The sequence below is a fragment of the Motacilla alba genome, chromosome 12, assembly GCF_015832195.1.
Source record: "Motacilla alba alba isolate MOTALB_02 chromosome 12, Motacilla_alba_V1.0_pri, whole genome shotgun sequence".
NCBI lineage: Eukaryota > Metazoa > Chordata > Aves > Passeriformes > Motacillidae > Motacilla > Motacilla alba.
The window spans coordinates 16,363,904-16,384,439 of record NC_052027.1 but is presented as its reverse complement, the minus strand read 5'-3'; the positions used below and the strand labels follow the sequence as shown (position 1 = coordinate 16,384,439).

At 46.6% G+C, this 20,536-nt stretch overlaps 1 protein-coding gene across 4 annotated transcripts in view; it reads right to left on the bottom strand.

Moving 5' to 3' along the window:
* Positions 1–20,536, bottom strand: part of HEMK1 (HemK methyltransferase family member 1) — an 85,791-nt gene that overhangs the window by 44,108 nt on the left and 21,147 nt on the right. For 2 of the 4 annotated variants that reach the window (XM_038149694.1, XM_038149692.1), the window contains exons 8-12: positions 19,913–20,018; positions 19,097–19,192; positions 18,767–18,862; positions 17,242–17,355; positions 11,484–16,905 (exon numbers count right to left, since the gene is read on the bottom strand). In XM_038149694.1, the coding sequence (XP_038005622.1) occupies positions 16,851–16,905; positions 17,242–17,355; positions 18,767–18,862; positions 19,097–19,192; positions 19,913–20,018 (467 nt within the window). In that variant the 3' untranslated portion in view covers positions 11,484–16,850. Of the gene's footprint in view, positions 1–11,483; positions 16,906–17,241; positions 17,356–18,766; positions 18,863–19,096; positions 19,193–19,912; positions 20,019–20,536 lie in introns of those variants that run through there. The other 2 variants (XR_005258492.1, XM_038149693.1) reach the window with 2 other exon arrangements.

Sequence of the window (20,536 nt, the reverse complement as noted above, 5' to 3'; positions counted from 1 at the left end):
TCATGGTTTCTTGGAGGTCCACACTGCACATCAATCCTTCCACTCGAAGAAGCAGCACCTGCTGATCTGTGTAACCAACCACCACACATTTACGTTCTCAGGATGCACATTCCTGCACTCCCATTGTCCCCCAGTCCATGTGGCACGAGGGACTAACAGGTACCTCCACCCCCAGCACCAGGTCAGGACCCTGCTGCCCTCCTTGGCGTGCACAGCCTCCTCCCACTGCTCTCACTGGTGCTGCACTTAGAGTTAGACCTGAGAAGTGTGCTCCAAAAATGGGTGTGAAGGAAGGGAATTAAAACATTATGGCTGGGAAATTGCAGAGAGGGATAAAGTAAGATCCTGAATTCTGCACAGTGCTGATCCTGACACAGGCTGGCAGCTGGGGATTGAGACCCCACTGCCTCAGGGGGACTGAGGCAAGGACAAAAGGAAAGGCAAGGGAAGAGATCATCAGTGAAAGGAGTAGAAATCGTCTTGGGTCTCTTGGCACAAAACCCTTCTAGGTGGAAGCAAGAGGAAAACACAAGAATGGAAAAGGACCACATGAACAACAGCATTTCCTGAAAAGCTTTAATCTCCTAGGACCATGGGTATCTCATGCCACCCAACAAGAAATTATTGCTCTGTTGGTCAAACTGTTCCCTCCTGGCACCTTCACTGAATCATTCTGTGCAGGCAAAGACAAACCTCCTTGGGGTGGCCAAAACCACTGCACAAGACACTTCCAGCAGGCTGCTGTTAGGCCCATCAGGATTAGAAAAGCACACAGTGGGAGGAAGCACATGACACTAAAGGCACAGCTTCCTAGAGGTATGAAACAGCCCCTTTGCAGCTCTGCCCTTGACTCCAGGACTGATGACAGCTGTCACCAATACCTGTGGTGACTGCTCCTGCTGCCTGTGCACTAGAGCAGCACAAATCTAGGAACCCCTGGCAAAGTTACAACCACAGACAGAATTCCTCTTTGCTACCACTTAAGCCAGGAGGAGTTCTGAGAAACTGCTGCCACATGTTCCCTCCATGACTCAGTGCTTAACCAGCAGCTCTTACTCAGGGCTGGCTTCATTTTCAGAGTGATTGCAGTGTAGGGTCATCTCTGAGACTCTGGTGACAGCCTGGCTTTAGCAAGCAGCCACCGCTGAGGTCAGTTTAGCTGTCTGCCACCTCAGCCGTGCCATGTCCTCACTCGCAGTGCTGTCACTCTGTAAGGAGTGAAGGGCCACTTCCACCACAAACCCACGAGGCACCTTCCCTTCCCCTCACTGGCCATGCCTGGTGGTGGAGGTCACAGAGGTCTCTAGCAATGGCTCACTGTGCACAGTGATCAGGGAATTCCGCGCTGATGCCCAGAGTAAAAAGGTGTCTTTGTGGGTAAGTTTTTCCAGGTCAACACCCTCCATCCAGGAGAAAGGGCACTGAAATTCCCTGCTCTCCCTTCCATGCAGAGGGAACGTGGAGGAGGAGGAGTGAGAGTGCTTGGTGTAATGGGAAACAGCTTTGAGAAAACCAAGGAGCTTCTGTCCCACTTTGTTGTTCTCTTCTGACCAACCCTTATGCTACCCAACACAGGTAAGGCTGATTTGTTTCCTTTCACTAAACATGGAACTGAGAGCCAAAACAGTAACAACCCTGTGAAGTCAAAGCTTTCACCTATGGTCAGGTTAATGGGGGAAGGAAGACTAGGAAAAGGAATATATTCACTTTTCAGAGAACTCTACAATTAACTGTACCACTGAAAATTAATATTAAGCACAATTCTCCACTTCTTGCCCTGCTCACACACAAACAAACAGTGCTATTGAGGAATAAATATTTGGAATGAATCAACACAAAGCCAATACGGCACCATTTTGCTGCAAAGTGCTGCAGCCTCAACCCCACTCTGTGCTGAGCAGCACTGATTCTGCTACAGTGTCTCTCTACCACTCTGTCAGGGAAGAAAGTCAAACAGATGAAAAATTAATCAATAACTGCTTTGAGACACCTTTATTCTGCCAGAGAGATGTGAAGAAGCACTTCTGCAAACCAGACCCGTGCCCAAGCTGCTCCAAACACCTTCTGCAGGTGACAAACTCCTGATTTACACTCAGCACCTGCACCACGAGCAAGCACTCAACAGCCCTCACCAGCCAGGCAAAGGCCACTGGTCACAGACATCAATCATTAAATACTTCACACAAAGGTCAACCATCCCCAACATGGGCCAAGCTCAGCACACAATACTGGCAGAGCCCAAAACCAAATAAAACAAAACCCAAATAATCTGGCCATAGTTTCTATTGTCACTTAGAATTAAAAAAACCACCAAACTCTTTGATGCTCCACAAGCTACGACACTGTGTGTTACATCATAAATGCAACTCTTGGATCTCTCTCATTCAGGTAAAGTCACTGAAAAGCCCAGGAGCTTGATGTGAGCTGTCAGCTTCAAGTGAGATACCTGCCAGCAGAGCCAGGGGTGTGGAGACAACACCCACAGGAGCTGGTGTGATCAGAGCAAGGGATCCTCTGAACAGCTTGGCAGAGATTTTATCAGAGCTGGGCAGGCACCAGTCAGCCTGAGTCACCTGGCAGGAGCCACCTACCATTAACCCCTGCCAGCAGGGATTGTAGGTGGAAAATTACAGGTGTGTTGCAGATCAAGGCTGTGTAACAGGTCACTCTGAGGGGCTGTGCTGCAGATGCTTCACCAGGTGTCAAAGAGAACTGTAAAGGTGCAAAGCCCTCAGAAAATGGGTGAAACAAGAAGCACTGCACCTTCATAGCAACAGGCTAGAGACACCTCACACATATATCACTGTGATCTTCCATGACATTTGCAGCTGAACTTAACTTCTACCAGATGATGGCCTGTCTCTGGGTGATATCCCTTACTCTGAGCCACTGAAATGAAAGGCAAATGCCTGCAGGGACTCCACTGCTTCTTCTGGTCAGCAGCAGCCCAGAAGAGTCAGAACAAAAGGCACAACACTGAGGCTGGAGTAGTTCCTGATTTGTACAGTTCTTTCAGGGTATTACATCATGCTAGTTCACTTCCTTGAGCAGATTTCCTCTCCAAGGTCTGGCACCACTGCCTTGAACACAGATTGCAGCATCACACACAGATCCCTTCCTTCTTGTCCTCCCCTATTTTTCAGCTACATTTAAATCCTACCTCTTAACCCTGCTGACTGCTGCCTGGACTCCCTTGCAGTCAGATGTACAAAAGAAGTGTCAGTATCCATAATCCTAGACAGAGAAGTGGACATTAAAATCTACCTCCTCCTAAGGAGCTGGGCTGCACTTCCCAGCTGGGAACTGAGCTCCGTATTACCAAGATGTAGAACCCCAGGCATAGCCAGCAAAAGAAAAGATGGAGGTAATCCCCACTGCCTGCTGCCTTCTTGCTCATTTCATTAATTCATCTTCTAATGCCCATCTGCTCCTTCTTTTGATCTGCTGCATCCTCACAGAGACTGCAAGCAGTGATTGAACTGAGCACGGGAGACCCTCCACATCCAAATTGACCAAGATTTGCCCCCGCAGATATTTTACAACCCAGTGGTACAAAATCCAATGGTGTGGCACTGGTTATAACTGACATATTTCAAGAACAGGCTCACTTTACTTGAATCTGAACCAAGCCACAGGGTTGTGCCAAGTTCCCTCCTGCCACACTCCCCATCTGCCGTATGGAAAGGTGCTTATAGATCCCCAAAGCTGGCTTGTCTTCCAGAGAAAGTGACAAGGTCCAGTCCATTGGGTGTTGGAATTGTGCACTCCACAAGAAGCACCAGGCTCCTAATGCCTTATGGATAACGGCACAGCTCATTTTAGTTCTTCACCTTTCCTTCAGATCAGGAAGAAACCATCTGAGCAGAAGTGACCAACCACAGTGACACAAACCCCAGCTGCCCAGCTGAGTGTGGAGACAGGAACAGCTGCTGGGAGCACAGGACAGGAGATGGGGTGTCCTCTGCACCGGAGCTGCACTAATGTCCTAGCTGAGACACAAATGGGTGACATAACTTCTAGGATAAAGGCCTTTCATTATTCAGTGCAGGGATTTTATCCATTTAATGGAAACATCTTGACAGTCATGGGTAGGAGCATTCAGATGACAGGGCAACAGTAGCAGTGTTTTTCAATTTATCTTGTGTAACACACTCCAAACTCTGTTTGTTCTGACTGAAGAAACTGTTCTGAGTCCCTTCAATGGGATTAATGAACACACCTTTGGGCATTCATGTACTCCACCCTGCATTATTTACTGTCCAACTGAGGCTGATGCCACCAGAGGAGGAGAATCTCATTGCAATGACCCTCACCCCTCTCACCAGTGGAAAGAATGAAACTCAGCTCGAGGGAGGAGCCGAGCAGGTCACTCTGACAGGATAAGCAGGAACTGTGGTAAAATGACCCCTTAATTGGGAAAAAACACCTTGAAATTTCTTTCATCCCAGTAACGGGTACAAACCAGCAAACACCATTCATCTTCCTTCTCTTACTGGAGAAATCTGCCTGGGTTGCTCCATGGCTGCCTCCATCCAGCTGAGGGTGGGGTCTGACACCCACTGGTGGCTTTCACAAGCTCCCAGATCTGTAAGGCAGCCCTGTGGTTGTGTAAACCAGGCTCAACAGGATTTTGTGGCTCAGTCCTACAGGCAGCAGAGAGATGTGGCAGTGACACAACATAAAGAGACACAGAAAACATTTTCCAAACATCTTCCATTATTCCATGGGTGCTGCCACTCTGGAACGTCCATAGGTGAAGGATTCTCAATATGATTTACAGAAACACACAAACTCTTGAGGATCCACTGTTCTCAGCTCAAACATCTGCAAACCCTTGAAAGTTTCAAAACTGAGTGTGTACTCAGGGCAAAACTCCAAGTTTACAACTACTAATTTTTCAGAATTATTTCCATCCTCTCTTTACATCCACTACAATTGATTACATCCACTGCTCCAGTTTGGAGTGAACAGTAACAAAAAAGGAAAGCAAATGAGATTTGAGCCCTTTGTTTCTATTACTGGTGCTTGTTGAAACTAATATAATAAAAATAGCTCCTCAATGGGCAAAAGTTTCTTACATTAACTAAGAGCATTACAAAGAAAAGGCATGAAACCAGCACAACAAAAGCACCTTCATTGGTTTCATTTAAGATGTGGGGGAAAGAAGAGAAACAATGGAATGGCAGAGGAAGGGAAAAAAAAACATGGAAAGAAATACAGAAATTTGTGTTGACTATCCCTATACAGATTATTCGCTATGTTAAATAGACAGAAGGTACAGAAGAATTTGGGGGAAGCCTCAGAAGGAGACAGATCCATTTTAATTATGATTTCTCGATGCTTTCAACTTCTTAGGGAGGAGCATTTGTTGTATTCCCCTCTTCTATTTGCCAATAGAGAAGACTGTTTGTAGGCAGCTTCTCCAAATGCCTCTGTGTTGCTAAGGCAAACATCCTACGACAGCTTAGAACAAAGATATTCTTGTCATAGCTGAACAGGCATTGTTTGGACAACTGAGGAGAAAACTTTTTTCTCTATAGAATGGTAAGTCTCTAACTCCATTTTTCAATTACTGCAGAAAAAGCAAAGTGAAAGAAAATCCCTTCTCCCTGCAGACTACAGATGTAGGACTCACAAAATCCAACCACTAGACACAGTTAAAACTGGATGTCTGCAGAGCTCAGCTACTCTGAAACTCTCCTCTCCTGAAGCCGATTTGTACCTTGGCTATTGATTCCTGATTACAGCTGCTTCATCTGCTCCTGCAAGTCACCCTCCTGTCTGGACTGCTGGCCAGGCTGTCTAAGGCATCTGCATGCATGACATGAAAGGAGACTGTGTCAGAGAGAAAACTTGCTAGTGCAGGCTCCTCAGGCTCCTTTACAAAGCTCCCTTGGCTTCCATTTCTCCCTTTGAGACACAGCTCCAGAATCTCACTCCACTGGTTGAAAATCTAATTTCCAGGCTAAGTTTATTAATAGCAAATTCGTACCACTTTGTCCTTGTGCCAGCATTGATCTTTATTACAAAGGACTTTTTGTCCCCTCTCGAATTTACTTGGCAATGAAGTGTTTACAGGGAGACAACCCATTCCTTCTTAGGCTTTGTTTTGTAGGCAAAATAAATTCCTCTCTTTTGGTTTTCTCTCATTTGCCAGGCTTTCTGACCCTCATTCCTCCTCCCAGCCCTGTTCTGCACCTGCCTATTTGTGGGCGGAACCCCACGCAGAGTTCTTGGCACACCCCTGCACTCTGTTTAGACTCCCCTTTTGCAGCAGGGCTGTCTCCCTGAAACCATCCTACAGCCATGTGAGCCCTGACTCTTCTCCACCATACATTCCTTCTGAATCTGGACCTTTTCTGGCTCAGGCAGTGATGACAGAAGGACAGAGTCTCTATTAGATCCTCAAATCTCAGACCTGTCCTACTCAGAAGTTCACAGCCTTTACCTGGACTCTGCAAGTTCTAAAATGCAGCTGAACATACATCCACTAAGCCCTCCCTGCTGCCATGAACAATGGGAAGTTCCTTCTACTAATAAGGTTTGGTTTCCCCCAGGTTTCCCTGCTAATGAAACATCTGTTCCCTACTCATGGGCAAACTCCCTGCTGCCTGCCTTTCACTGGGGTTCCCTGCAGTTTTTAATATCATGTACGTAGCTGTGCTGTCTCCCAGATCCCAGCCTTTGCAAGATCCACTTTCAGTATAAACCCAGGCTAGGAACAGTGGCATATGAAACACCAGTTACGAATAAGCAAAGGCATTTTCATACATCCTTAAAGAATCAATTTGGACATAGCTAGGCCCAGATGTTAGCCTAGGAAACAAATTCTTCCATAGGCCAGATCTGGTCCTCCACTGTGAACGCCACGTATTTGTTTGTAATAAACAAACTGTTTCTGCAGTATCAGTTCATTTTATTTTAACTACACAATGTAATAGCTGCATGAATTTAAGACTGATACACCCTCCACCTATGGTGGGATCCACGCTGGAATTTGGTTCGCCAGACCACGGGTTCCCAACAGCGTCTGCAGTGACAAAGGCTGCAAGGAAACCACAGAAACACCCTCCTCCAGAAGAGCAGCCAAGGCCCACCCACCAGACATCCCATTTCAATGTAAAGCAGGACAGGAAAGGAAACTCTGGCTCCATTAATTTTGTGCCCTCCCAGTCACGCAAGCCATCTTCCTGTCGCAGCACATGTCACAGCTGAAATGGCTGTGATACACAGAGTGTCCCCATACAATTTCAGAAAGCTTCAGCCCATATAGAGTACCACTTCAGAAGGCTGCAAGCATCTCCCCTTCTTGTTCTTCAGCCCAAACTTTTACAGCCCTCATGTTCCTGCATGGCACCTGTGTGCCCTCTGCTCCCTTTGGGGGTTGCTCAGCACACCTGGGCACTCCATGGCTCATTGCTGTCAGTGCTCTCACCTGCTGCTCACAGCTGTGCCCATGGGGATGAGGCTGGGCCCAGCCCCACTCCCAAATGCCACAAACTCTTTATTTACATCTTCCCTGCTCAGGACATCCTGGGATTTTTTTGGAACTTATTTGTGCTGAATGTTTGGGCAGTGCTTTGGGAAGAGAAACAGGCATGGTGACATTTGGCATTTCCTGCAGGTGGAGGAGGCTCCACGAAGCAGTCCAGCAGGGAGAGCAGGATGTCCTGTCCCCTGCAAGGGGCAGGAGGGACAGCAGCTGAGCAGCACATTCCTGCCTCGGGAGAAGGAGGATTCCTGAATTCCCTCACACCTGACGTGATGTGCCACAAGCAGTGCAGAGCCAGGGAATGGCAGCTGGTGCAGTGAGGGGATTTTCAGGACTTTCACTATGGAGTCTTGGTTTTAAGTGAGAACATCCAAGACTTCTCTACTGACAGCACTCAGGAGTGCAATGAAGAGGCCTTTGCTGGGACAGGACAGCAGAAAAACTCCAGCAAAACAACTTATTGGGAAGAACTTATAAGAACAGACCTTTTCTTTTATTTGTTTTTTGAAAGAACATTGATAAAAGTTTCTGCCAAACTGTTTCCTTGTCACAGCCTTGCTTCTGGCAGCTCAAAAGCTCCATTCCGTAACTTCCAAATTTTATCTTAAAGAGGTCTTTGTCCCACATGCACCATTATTACCTTGTCCTAACATGATAAAAAGAGTGAAGTATTTTATTACTTTTCATATCATTAAGATGAATTGCTCTTTACTCCATAATACAGTGTTACCCAGCGTTCTAGATTAAACCACTGCTGGGTGTTGTAATGGCAGTGCCAGATTCACATTACATTGCAAACAAGGCAGTTCTTGTTCTAGGGAATGAGATGTTTCAATCATATTAAGCAGCTGCTGTTGTTATTGATTAAAAAAAGTAACTACCATTTTTGTATATATTACATGTACTGTGACCTGCTGCAAGGCTTTACTTAGCAAATCAACAGGAAGCATAAGCAGTACGACAACTTAAAATGAATATAACTCAAAACAAGGATTCAGAAATCCCAAAGCAAAACACTTCTAAAACTCAAAATCTGGGACACAGTGTCCTCATAGGGAATTTTGAACATTATTTCATTCAGATTACAGGAAAAAAACCCACAAAACAACCAAATAATCTTTACTGCATCATAACTTCCCAGGAAACAGCAATTCTGAGTTAGACTCGTGTGCCTTAATTCCAAGAAGCCCGAGCAGGATTTTCTGCTGGGAACAAAGTCCAAGAGGATCTGGATGGAGGGAATTCTGCAGGGATCCACAGCACAAATAGGGAGGTTACAGCAGGGCAGGCACAGCTGGCCCCAGGCTGAGCAGAGCCTTGCTGGAGCAGTGAGGCACTGCCGGACTGAAGAAGGAAGGAGAACTGGGGTTCCCTTCACCCCTCTGCCCAGTGGCTGCACAGAGCAGCAGGCCAGACCTGGGCAGGGAGAAGTGTGGTGCCCTGTGTGGATGTACGACCCCATCCACGTGGGGTCATGGATCTACTGGCAAGTGCCCACAACTTCCAGAGGGGCTCAGGAAAAGGCCCAGCATGAGTGAGGGATGGGGCCTCCCCTCCTGCCTTTCCAGACTCTGCAGAGGAAGGTGCCAGCAAGTAGCAAGCCCTGCAGAGATGAGATTCCAGGCAGTTGTTTTGTGGTCAGGACTCCAACAGGCTACAGGACATTGATCTAGACACCGTCTTTTAATTTTTGTGCTCATGACTACCCTGACCATAACCCTTTCCCTCCTTAGCAACAAAATTACATAATTACTAAATTAAATATTTAATTTAATACTTGACTAATGCTATTAAGTTGTCCAGCTTTCACAAGCTATTAAGACCACCTCTCTAAAGACAAAATTTTCCCTCTCATAGTACTTATGGGTTTTTTCCCCCCATATAGGCAACAACCATGGATGGACAAGCCAAAGTAAATGAGTAAGTAACAACCTCTATACTGTTGGCTTTATTGCTGGTCAATAGGGCACACAATCAAGCCCTGCAGTGGAACAGGCAATACATTTGCTGGAGTTTATTGCACAATTCAGGACCTGTATCACGTGCGTTCTGCACGCTGCTGAGGTGGAGAAGTTGTGCTGCTGAACAAAGGGCTACTGTCTGCTGACACAAACAACACAAAAAACCCACTGACCTGGAAGTTAAAGTACAAAATCTACTTTCAGCCTGAGTGCCTGCTGCCCATCCACATTAAATGAAGAAGCCTTGTTTGAATGAAGGCTGAGCTTAATCTGCTCTTCTCAAACAGCGAGAGCACATGCCAGCACCAGGACTCCACCCAGCAAACCCCACCAGCTGCCAAATCACTGAAGGACAATTCAAGACTCAACTGCATTTTGGAGGGGGATTTTTCTGTCATAAGGTTATTCCAAATTATCCAGCATCAAGAAATTTATCGATGCAAGCCAAAAGCACTGGCTGGGGGAGTTACACAAGAAGATACTGGCGGGGGAGTAGAAAAGGGAAAACTCAAGAGAGAAATGGAGCAACCTGTGAGGAGTTTCTAAGCACTGTGGCAATACAAACAGCACAAACTGCAAGGGCTCAGAGAAGGATTCCAGAGAGACAGCAAGCTCAAAGGCAAAAGGTGTGGTGGGAAGGTCACTCTTGGTAAGTGGCACAGCAATCAATACAGGAGAGAAAAAAAGATTACCAGCTTAAGAGGCTCCAGTCCCTGGAAAGACTTAAATCAATGACTGGATGCTGGTTTCACAGAATACAAATACCACACAGCACCAGGTGTGCCAACTGGAATGACTTCGATGACTTCAATGAGGTCAACACAGTTGTAACAGCCTGTTCTGGGTTTACATCTGGAACATCAAAGTACTACGCAAACCTAAGTAATTAATCATCAGCCACATACCAGGCCAGGAATTTTATAATAATTCAAGCCATTTTCAGCAACCCAAGCAACTGTGCTCACATTCCAGACAGTCTCACATGAGTATTCCAGTAAGAAAAGAGAGGATGGCAGAAGCCACTCTCCCACCAGCACTGCTGGGTACTGCAGCTCCTGCAGCAGCTCAGGCTGCCAAGGGGAGGACTCCATGGCCACAGGCACTGTGCTACCAAGCTGATGGACATGTCCCTCTGTGAGCATGCTGCTGGGTATATACAAAACATGGGAGACAAGCTGACCACCAAGAAAAGAAGAAGCAGCAGGTGGGGATCTGAAACTGTAGGCAGCAGCTGACGAAAAGTGGGAATCAAAAATCTCCCACTGCTGAGAACAAGCCTTGAGAAGCAGAGTTCTGCCTTCCCTGTACTCACATCCAGCCTGGCAACTTCCACAGAAACTGTGTTTACAGAAACTCAGGCCAGCGGCATCTTTGTGACACACTCAGAGTGCTCTGCCCCTGATGAACAAGAGTCCTGTGCTCTGTCCACTGTTACTTGCCCGTGGTCCACCAGGAATCCATCCACACTGCAGAAGGGGCTGCACTTACCTGCTGAAGTTTAGGCATCAAGCAGAAATGCTCTGTTTGCCTCCTATTTACAGCTTGCACTTTATAGAGACTCAGTCCCACACTTCTACTTAGGATTTCAGAGTGGCAAAGCAGAAATGTGGCAGCACAGCCTTCCCTCCTAAAACCTTGTGGTAATCACACATCCTCTGAACAGAGAGAGACATAGCTGCCCCAGGATTTTCCTGGGAAGCCGTGAGAAGCTGTGAGAAAGCTCAGAGAAAGAATTAAAACAATTATTATCTCAATCTCTGCACCTGACAGACAATCTCTGTTTGTCAAAGATGTTTACAAGAAGGAATTGTCCCTTCCCGATCAATAGGTGAGAGAAGATTCCTAAAGGCCAATCAGATATTAGGTCCACCATTGTTTCTATAAGAACTGTGGATTTCTGAAGTGCCTTTTCATGTCTTCTGATGATGGAGTCTCTGTATCACCTTTGTCTGTCCCTGAAACCCCTTCAGTGATAAAACCTCAGCTTCATTTTAACACACCTGTTCCCAAGAATCTTGTCTTCCCTAGATGAGCTTCATGTAATGCTTTCTTCACCTCTCCCTTCCTCCAAACAATCTGCTATTTGTGTGCCTCCAGTCGTGCAGCATTTAGCACTGGCTGTGCCAGTAACACACTGTGAAAATGACCCTCCTGTCACATCCCAACACCACAGCTCTCAAAATCAAACATTTCTTGGTAACACTCTCCATCAAGGAATGACAATCACTGCTTTCTGCTCTTGAGGCACCATCATCCTTCCAAGGAACAGCTGGGATGGACACTATTTAAAATGCCAGTTAAAGGAGGAAGAAGTACAGCTATAGCTGGGTTTGCCAGAACTGCCACTAAGAGCATTTGAGCTCTTGCTGTAACTCTGCCACAGCTCTTTTTTGCTGTGCCTCAGTTTCTCACCACACCTGTTGCCACAGGATATTTGGATAGTAAACTCTTCTTTGCCATGTTGCAAATTTCAGCCCAGGACCTGAGAATCCCTGCCATGGACAGGATGATTTCAGAACATCCCAGCTGTCAGAAAAGAAAGGATGAAGTATGAAACTACTTATGTAGACCTTTGAAGCAGTTACCCTGGAGTAACCTTGCTCATGGTTCTCTCTGTAATGCTGACAGGGCAGCTGCCACTGAAATCACACATCCGTGCCCACTCTGCCCAAAATGCTGAGATGAGCACACAAAATGCAGAAGGTTGACCATTCAGGTGTGCTGGTGAAGGCAGCAGATGAAGCAGGTCTCTAGAGCTGGAAGGTGTCACTTAAACAAAGCTACAGTTCTGACATCAAGCACACTAAGGAGACAAACCACAGAGACCACAATATTCTCTGCACCTGTCTGCAGCACAGCACATTTGACACTCGAGCACTCTCAGAGCAGCAGTGGCTGCTGTGCACAGGATGCACCTTCCCAGCCCTCTGCAGCAGCCCCTGTCCCACTCTCATCGTGCTCTGAGAGGCAGAGAAGCGACTGCTGGTGCTCTGCTCACTCTCACATCCTCTGGGTTTGCAGGGGAAAGCAGCAAAGCCAATCTGGTTTATCACACTGCAGCAGAGTGCTGAGTCCTGTCACCAAGCAGCAGATGAGATGAATTTCATAAATGTTCCCCTGTGCTCACCAGAGACTGGATGGATCACACTCAGATTTACCAGCAGCTGCCAAGGAAAAGCGACAGAGGACTGTGACATGACCCTCCACAGAACAACATCTGAAACTTCTGACACTGAACTCAAAGCTTCTCAAAACATCTATGGAAGAGGAAATAGCCTGGAAACTGGATTAAATCTCTCTTGGTACCTCATTGTCTTCTTGAGTGTGAGAAAGAAGCCTTCTTAATTTTTTCATCAGGATTGTAGTTTATTAAAACTTAAGTACAGTTTTTGCTAACTTTCCCAGACCAAAAAAAAAAAAGAAAAAAAGAAAAAAAAAGTTAAATTTTGGCATGCTCTTCACTTGGGAATGACTGCTCTATATAGGGTGAGCTCTAGCAGCTTTATTATCCCACTCACCAGAGCACATGTATTACCTCTAAAAAGTCTGAAGCACACATGGTCCCCCTTACATTTCACAAGCAGGGAAGGAAGGATGTGCAAGTGGCCTACAGAAAGAAGTGCTGGAGTTCTTTGTCCCAGAGATGAAGACTGTGAGGAAATATGGGAACAGATTGCCACATGGAAGGTGCTCTAAGGAGAGAGACAGCTGTTCTCCACCTCAGAAGCGCTCAGCTTTAGTCACAGCAAAGCTGCCGTGACAAAAGAAAACACTCCAGCAGACAGAACCACAAAGCATCAGGACAGATTGCATGCTCAAGTCCTTACCAGCAATAAGAGCCTCTGGGTCAGGCTGGGCAAACATTTGTCAGGAATGATGTAAGGCAAGTTGATGCTTACTTGGATGGGGAAATTGGGCTAGATGACAGTCAAGTTCCCTTCCAAGCCATTTTGATCTATGGCCCCCTACACTGATAAACTGAGTGCTGGCCAGTAATCCACACACACAGAGTCATGTGGGACCCCAGAGATGCCCTGTGTCACCCTAATGCGTCCCTCTGTGTCTGTCAGTTCCTCCCATGGAAAGCAGGCTCAGCAGAGGACCTGTGAGGATAAATGCTTGTCTCTATGGTCTCTGCAAAGTCACTTTCACCCCATATCTCAGGTGGAGACTGGAAGCACAGTCAGTTGCTTGCACTTTGGGGTGCTCACATGGACATTTCACCAGAAGAAGAATGGGATCTATCTCTGACCTCCAGCCCTAGGGGGACTTTAGGCCTCCCATTCACAGCAGGAGGTACAACCCCACTCCCATCTCAGCTGAGTCCCGTTCCAGCCTCCCGACACAGCCCCATTGTGGAAGATCTGTTTCCCCAGCACAGGAATTGAGCCTAAAGCCCCATTTGCAGCTGCACCTACCCTCCAGCCCTCTGCCAACCCCAGTTCTCGCTCTCCCTGGGTCTGCACCTTGCCCCAAGTGGGAAGGCTGAGGCAGGAGTGTCTCCAGTATGGACACGGCTAAACTGGGCCCGCAGCTCCATCTGCAGGGCTCTGCCAAAGTGGCTCCTCCTCGGGGAAGGGCAGTGTCAGATACCGCAGATACCCGGCAACCCCCAAAAAACAGATGTGAGCACAAACACAACCACACTCCTCAGGGTCCTGAAAGCAAACAAAGCCCCCCTCTGACAGCATCACCTCAGGAATCAAATCACCGTTTTGATACAGTTCCCAGAACTCAGTAAATTCCCAGAAAATTCAGTGTGTGTCAGATACTGGAGGATGCAGAACGCCGAGTGCAGCCCCAGCCTTTGCGGCTGCAGGGAGCAGCTCACGAGCCTGCGGCTCTGCCAGCGTCAGCTCGGCCTCCTGCCCTCGGGCAGCACACACACGGCCCAGGGCTCCACAGCCAGGCTCCTTAAAACCTCCAAAGAGCTTTCAGTGCTCCTGGACCAAAAGGAGCCCTGGCCAATCTGTGTAAAGCACCGAGGAACACACTGTACTACACCAGCACATTCCCTCGGATGCGAGTCCGACAGGAACATCCAGCCTCCTGGGAGAACAGCAATTTTTCCTTTTATGAAAAGGTCAGCAGCACCATGTGATTTTCCAAGATATATAACCAGTATGCAATGCAAATACATAGAAATGCAAGTGTTTTAGTGGTAAGTATAGGAATTTAACACTTGTCCTACTGGATTAGACCAATAGTCTGTCTTGTAGGGGATTTGTCCTGCTCAGGGCTAGGACCAAGGATTGACTGATGCTTCCAAGAAAAAGCCTTCTGCAGTCCAGCCACTGGCACTTTTAGAGAGCCACCTAACACCTGTCTGCTGCAGGGAACCAGCCCACCCTCTAAGGAATGCAGCATGATGCTGTTTAACATCCCCATCCGCCCATGGACTACCCAGCTTTTAAGGGCTCCTGCAGAAGCAGGCTGTGTATAATGCTCTGTTTCATACGCAAACTCTGCTACACCCAGAAGAAACCTGAGAATTCATTTCTTTAAATTTAATTTTTAAATAGAGTCTGACAAACTGAACTTAAAAAAATATCCCTAAATTACTATCAAAAAATTTCCACAACCACACTAAATACCCTTTGACTATACTTTGTACTCATGGCTCTAGGAGGCCAGAAATCAGCTGTGCTGAAATGGTATTTCCAAACCTATGCTCAAGTGCACTTTAACTGACCTATTTTTGTTCTCTCCTTCCCTAGATTTCCTCTACTGTGTTTAACCAGGGCAGGTACTGCAGGCCAGAGAAGACTCACAAATTCAAGTAAAGAGTGTACAGGACATGGTAAACTACTGGAGTGGATAAATGTATTGTGAGGTGTACAATGGGTGAAAGGCAAGTCTGTGAACAGAGCTGTGAGCAGGGAAAGGTTCCAGCTGGAACCCGAGTGCTGGATCATCAGAGAGCTCAGGTGTCTGTGGGAAAGCAGGGCCAGTGTTCAGGAGTGAAGGGGATGGAGAAAACTCATCTGAGGAGTGAGAGTGTAGGAGAGGCAGAGGAGAAAGGAAAGATGTATCAGGGCTCACGTAACAGCCTGTGAACCTGCTGCAGCCTTCCAACAGACTCAGTTTGCTGCTGCATGTCCTGCCCGAAGCTTCTGGCTGTGCAGCCCCAGGTCAGCCTGGACAGAGCCTGAGAGCTGCTCCCTGGCACACACAGAGCAGGGTCCTGTCTGGATGCTCCCACCCCTCCTGGGTGCTCACCTGCACTGGTCCAGCAACTGCTTCCATCTGGACTGACCAGATCCTTTCCTTGGATTGCTTTCTTTCCTTGCCTGGCTAGCTACAGTCTGGAAGGGAACCTGCACCACTGGAAACAGCAGCAACAGCAAGCAGCAGCTTGAGTTTAATCCTGCCATTATTTACACTGACATGGTGTTGACTGTCCACTTTAGGCACTTCTGTCAGAGTTGTTTCAGGCAGGCCTAGTCTGAGTCATCCTTCCCAAAGAGACAGACCTCAGCTACTCCCACGCCTGTCAAGAGACTGGGTCCTACTCCAGCTTGTCAAACTTTCTGCAGGTCATTTCACCTCCTGTTTTTCAACTTCTCCATCTGCAAAAGCAGAGTAGTGACTCTGGCCTTCTCTTTAAAGTGTTGGAATTAAATGCCTCATGTGGAATTTAGGCATTTCTATAACTATCACAGCAATGTGTGGGTGCCAGATGTTTTATTCAAGCCTGCCAGCATCTCTGAATAGTTGCAGTGAAACTCTTTTAAGGACCCTGGTCTGAAGCACTGTCTTTATTACAATGTGTTGACCATTTCTGGCAGCATCCACCAAATGTCAAGGGCTGTAAATTCAGGTGCTGTAACATCTGCACGGATCCTTCAGGGACAATCACTCAGCAGGACTGGGAAACAAAGGCTGCTTTGCTATTGGAGCATGAGGATCCTGGAACAGAACTGCATTTGAAATGTGCACAACAGTTTTGTCCTGTTATACCTGCAAATCCGTGTGCCAGTATAAGCCAGGATTTGAGCTTATCACCCCATCTGGTCACATTTTATATAAATGTATCTCAAAGTCAATTAAAAAATATAATTAAATTCTTTCTAGGCCAAATGGGTGATTTGGCACGTTGAGAAGTTGTATTTTTAATCTGGAGTTGTGAACTCTTCTATCTTAGGTCCTGAGATGATTGAGTCACTTTAGCAGAGCAGACTAAAATGTTTCATGCAGCTCCCTGAGGAAGGTGAAACACTTCCACATGCTCAGCTGAACTTCTGCATCTCTGCATGAGGTTTGTGTCAGGATATGAGGGGTCTGTCACTGCATGAAAAGTCCAGCACTCTGGGGAATGGAGATTCCTTTCACAAGGCAGGAGTTTTCAACCAGCTGTTCAGCTGGGCTCAAGAGCAAAAAGCATCCTACAAGAAGAGTTATGTCTGACACAGTTGTAAGCTGCTTTGTTTCTGGATGTGCAGAAACCTAGGCCTGTGGAAAAAAGAAAGACCAGAGCTTTAAGTCTCACTAGGGACAATGTGCCTCTACCTCCATCCTATAAAACAGTAATTTTCCACTGGCAATAACCCCACCAGAGCCAGTCACCCCATCATAAATGCTCACCTGGGTCCGAATTTCTGACTCAAACACTTGCCAGGCTGTTTCAGGATATCAGAAAGCTGAGATACAACCAGGGAGCCCCTGTTTTGTCAAAGACTGGCTTCAGCTGTGAAGCTGCTCTGGGTTCACTCAATACATAAAGGTGCAGGGACATATTCTTCAAAGGACACAAAACCTCAAAAAATGCGAAGGCAAAAAAAGACTTACTTGCCACAAAAGTCCTTGTGAATGGCACGGAGGGTGAGCAGTAATTCTGGGTGTGCCTGTAGCCAGTGCTCCACCATATCTGGATGCCTGGGATCAACTTCCAGAAACACGCTCCTGAAAAGACACATTTGGGAGCAGAATTGGAGAGATGCACATTTAGGTTGCTACACTGATAAAAATTAAGATCTTTCTTTCTGTATGACTCTGACCAGTGCAGGAAATGAAAAGGTCAGTAAACACAGTGCAATCCAACACCCTAAACCAGACCATAGCTGTCCACATAAGATGCAGATCCCAGCTGCCTCCTTCAGGGGAGAGCGTGTTGATCCTGGGGGGAATTCTCATGGCACTCTGTGTGAGCAGTTAAAGCCTTGTATCGAGATGTAATGAGCCCTTCTGAAGCTCACCCAGAAATACCACCAGCAATGTGCTTCTGAAACCCCCAAAGATTTAAAGGCAGAAGGCAGTTTTTATGCTGCAGAAACACTGAGCACTGGCCTGGCAGCCTGATGTCCCTCTGTGTATAAGCAGCAAGAGACATGAAGTACAAGTCAGAACACACATTCCTCCACAGTAAAGGTCTCCATAAATCAGTTATGAAAACAACACCAGCATTCAGCCTACACAGAACTGATCAAATAACCTCAGTTAGGGCACCAGGAGCAGTGGGAAAGCATGGCTGGGCACTGCAGGGCTATTTCCATCTCTGCCAGGCTTTATGACACTGGCTCATTCCTCATGTTCCCTCCTGTGACAAAGCAGAACCACCCCAGCTCACAGGCACGGGGAGTGATGGAGCTGGTTATGGCCTGGGACACAGCAAGAGACTCTTTTAGCAGGCTAAGGACACAAGCCAAACCCCATCAAATGCTCTCCTGAGAACTCTTAAAACATCCCACAATGAATACTCCCTACAAATTCACCAGGCTAACTACAAGCTGGGTGTGGATCTCATTTCTGACCTTAAAAAACTTCCACTCCTCAATGAGGTCTTGACCTTATTAAACAAACAAAAAGAGAAGGAAAAGAAATAGTCTTAAGAAACAACCCCACAGGACCAGTCTCTAATGCTGGGAAATTCTGAGGAGCATCTTCTGCTCTTGTGGTCATGCAAAGCATGAGGAATGAATTCTGCATGCACTATGCCTCTCAATATTCCCATTCTTCTTCTCAAAACAGCAGACTTTCAACGACCTCTCTTATGGTGGCCAAATGTCAGGAATATTCAACAGGATGTGTGCATGCCTGGCACATGAACAGTACACCCAGATTTTTGGGGATCAGCACAGTGATCTTCAAAATGGATCCCGCATGACAGAGAATAGGAACAATCAGTCTTGAATATTAATCATGGAGAAATTTAACATTTAAGAAACTATCCCTGACTGATCTTCTTTCTCCTGGGATATTCAGCATTCTATACTGGTACAACAAAGAATTTTCCCTTATGAAAGGGGAGGGAAGTGGAGATCTACATCCACCCTCAAACAGTTCTCCACTGCTTCTCCTTCCATCAGTTACTCACCTTAGAAAGCTCTCCTGCTTTCTGCACTCTCTTTCTTGGCTGCTCTCTTCCATGATCTTTTTGTTGCTGCTTTCACTTTCACAGATTCTCACTTCCCTAATGATCAGGAAACACCACCAACAGCCAAGGAAAGGGCTCACACCACTTTATTCACCAATTTCAAGCTAATTTTGCTTACACACATGACATTTTAAAAACGATTATTAACTGGGGCATTGAGGAGACAATTGGCAACTATTTTCCCTCTGTTTTGTTTTCATACAGGGAAGTACAGAATTTACAGAAGTAGATGAATAAAAGACATGAAATTCAAAAGACAGTAATGCTTACCCAGAAACTTTCAGAAGAGAAGGAGCCAAAGCCAGAATTGTTTTGATGACTCTCATGCCATCATCTCCCCCATCCAGGGCATCAAGGTCCTCATAGCTGGAATGTGGGAAGAAAAAATCATTTGACAGCAATTCCTGTGGCCTTTGAGAATGCATCACCCCACAAAGAAAGGTGCACCTGACACACCTGAACTCCAGTGCTCCCAAAGCAGGGGATGGCACTCACCCCTGCCATGGGAAATACAGCGAGGGAGAAGGCAGCTACCAGTGGGCTGAGAAACCCCACATTCAGCACAAGGAGAAAACACCCCCTGAAGTATTTCTGAAAATTAAAAGCCAACTGTAGCTGGGATCTCACACTTCCAACACATAGGTCTGTTCTCTCTAAGCTGGCCAGGGTGTTGTACAGCAAGGGCTTGATTGATCCATGGCAAACACCAGCTCAGGCTGTGGCTAGCCCAGCAGAGCCAGCTGGGATGCAGAAAGTTCAGCTGCCAGAACCTGCTCTGGTGCACATCTTGTACAGAGGTGGGGGCAGGACTTTCTTCTCACATGCATGACAATCAGTTTTGGATTGGGAACTTGCTAATTTCAAACTGTGTACTTTTTCTATTTTAACAATCCTTCCATGTTGCTTCAGGCATGTAAGCAGTATCAAAGCAAGCCTGTATTATCACATCCCAAATAAACACACCTGTATTTTGCATGTGTATATTACATTTTCATGTTTTGTGAGGAACTGTGTGTAGTACAAGGAAGCAGACAAAAAAACCTTGCTTCAAGGCACTGGAGAGGAAAAATCTCTTTGTTTGATTACCAGAGTATTTCTGCATCCAAGGAAGCCATGTCTTCATGGAAAACATATGGGGGGTTACTGACTATGACATCTATGGGGCCCCAGAGCAACAGCTGTTTGGCAGAACCTAGAAAAGAAAAAGAATCACAAGCAGCTCTCAACCACGGCATCTTCTCTATAAGCTCAGTGTCAAGACTCTCCCCAGGAAACTGTCTCCAGGCACATGTAAATGTGTTTCACTCTGCTTTGTGATCATAAAATTTTATCCTATTTCTTTCTGCAATAGTGTGCCTTGCTCCCTGTCCCAGCAATACTAGAGTGATACAAAGGAAAGCACAGATGAAGTATCATTTTTTCATATCAAGAGCCTGCTTAACAAAGCATGTTAAAAAGAACAGGAGCTTGATGCCCTGGAACTCTGTGCCCACCTGGATCTAAAGCAACAACCAGAACTCAGAGAGCCCAGAAAGGCCTAAGTGGGAGTTTAGACTGGCTGTCCAGATGAACATCCTTCCTCTTACAGAGCTGCAGCAGGACCTCCAATGAGCTGCAGAGCCAGGGCTCCTCAGCAAAGACAACAATGGGCTGTTCTTCTGCAGACCAGGAGCAGCTCCCTACACTCCTGCTGCTGTCTGACACAGGCCA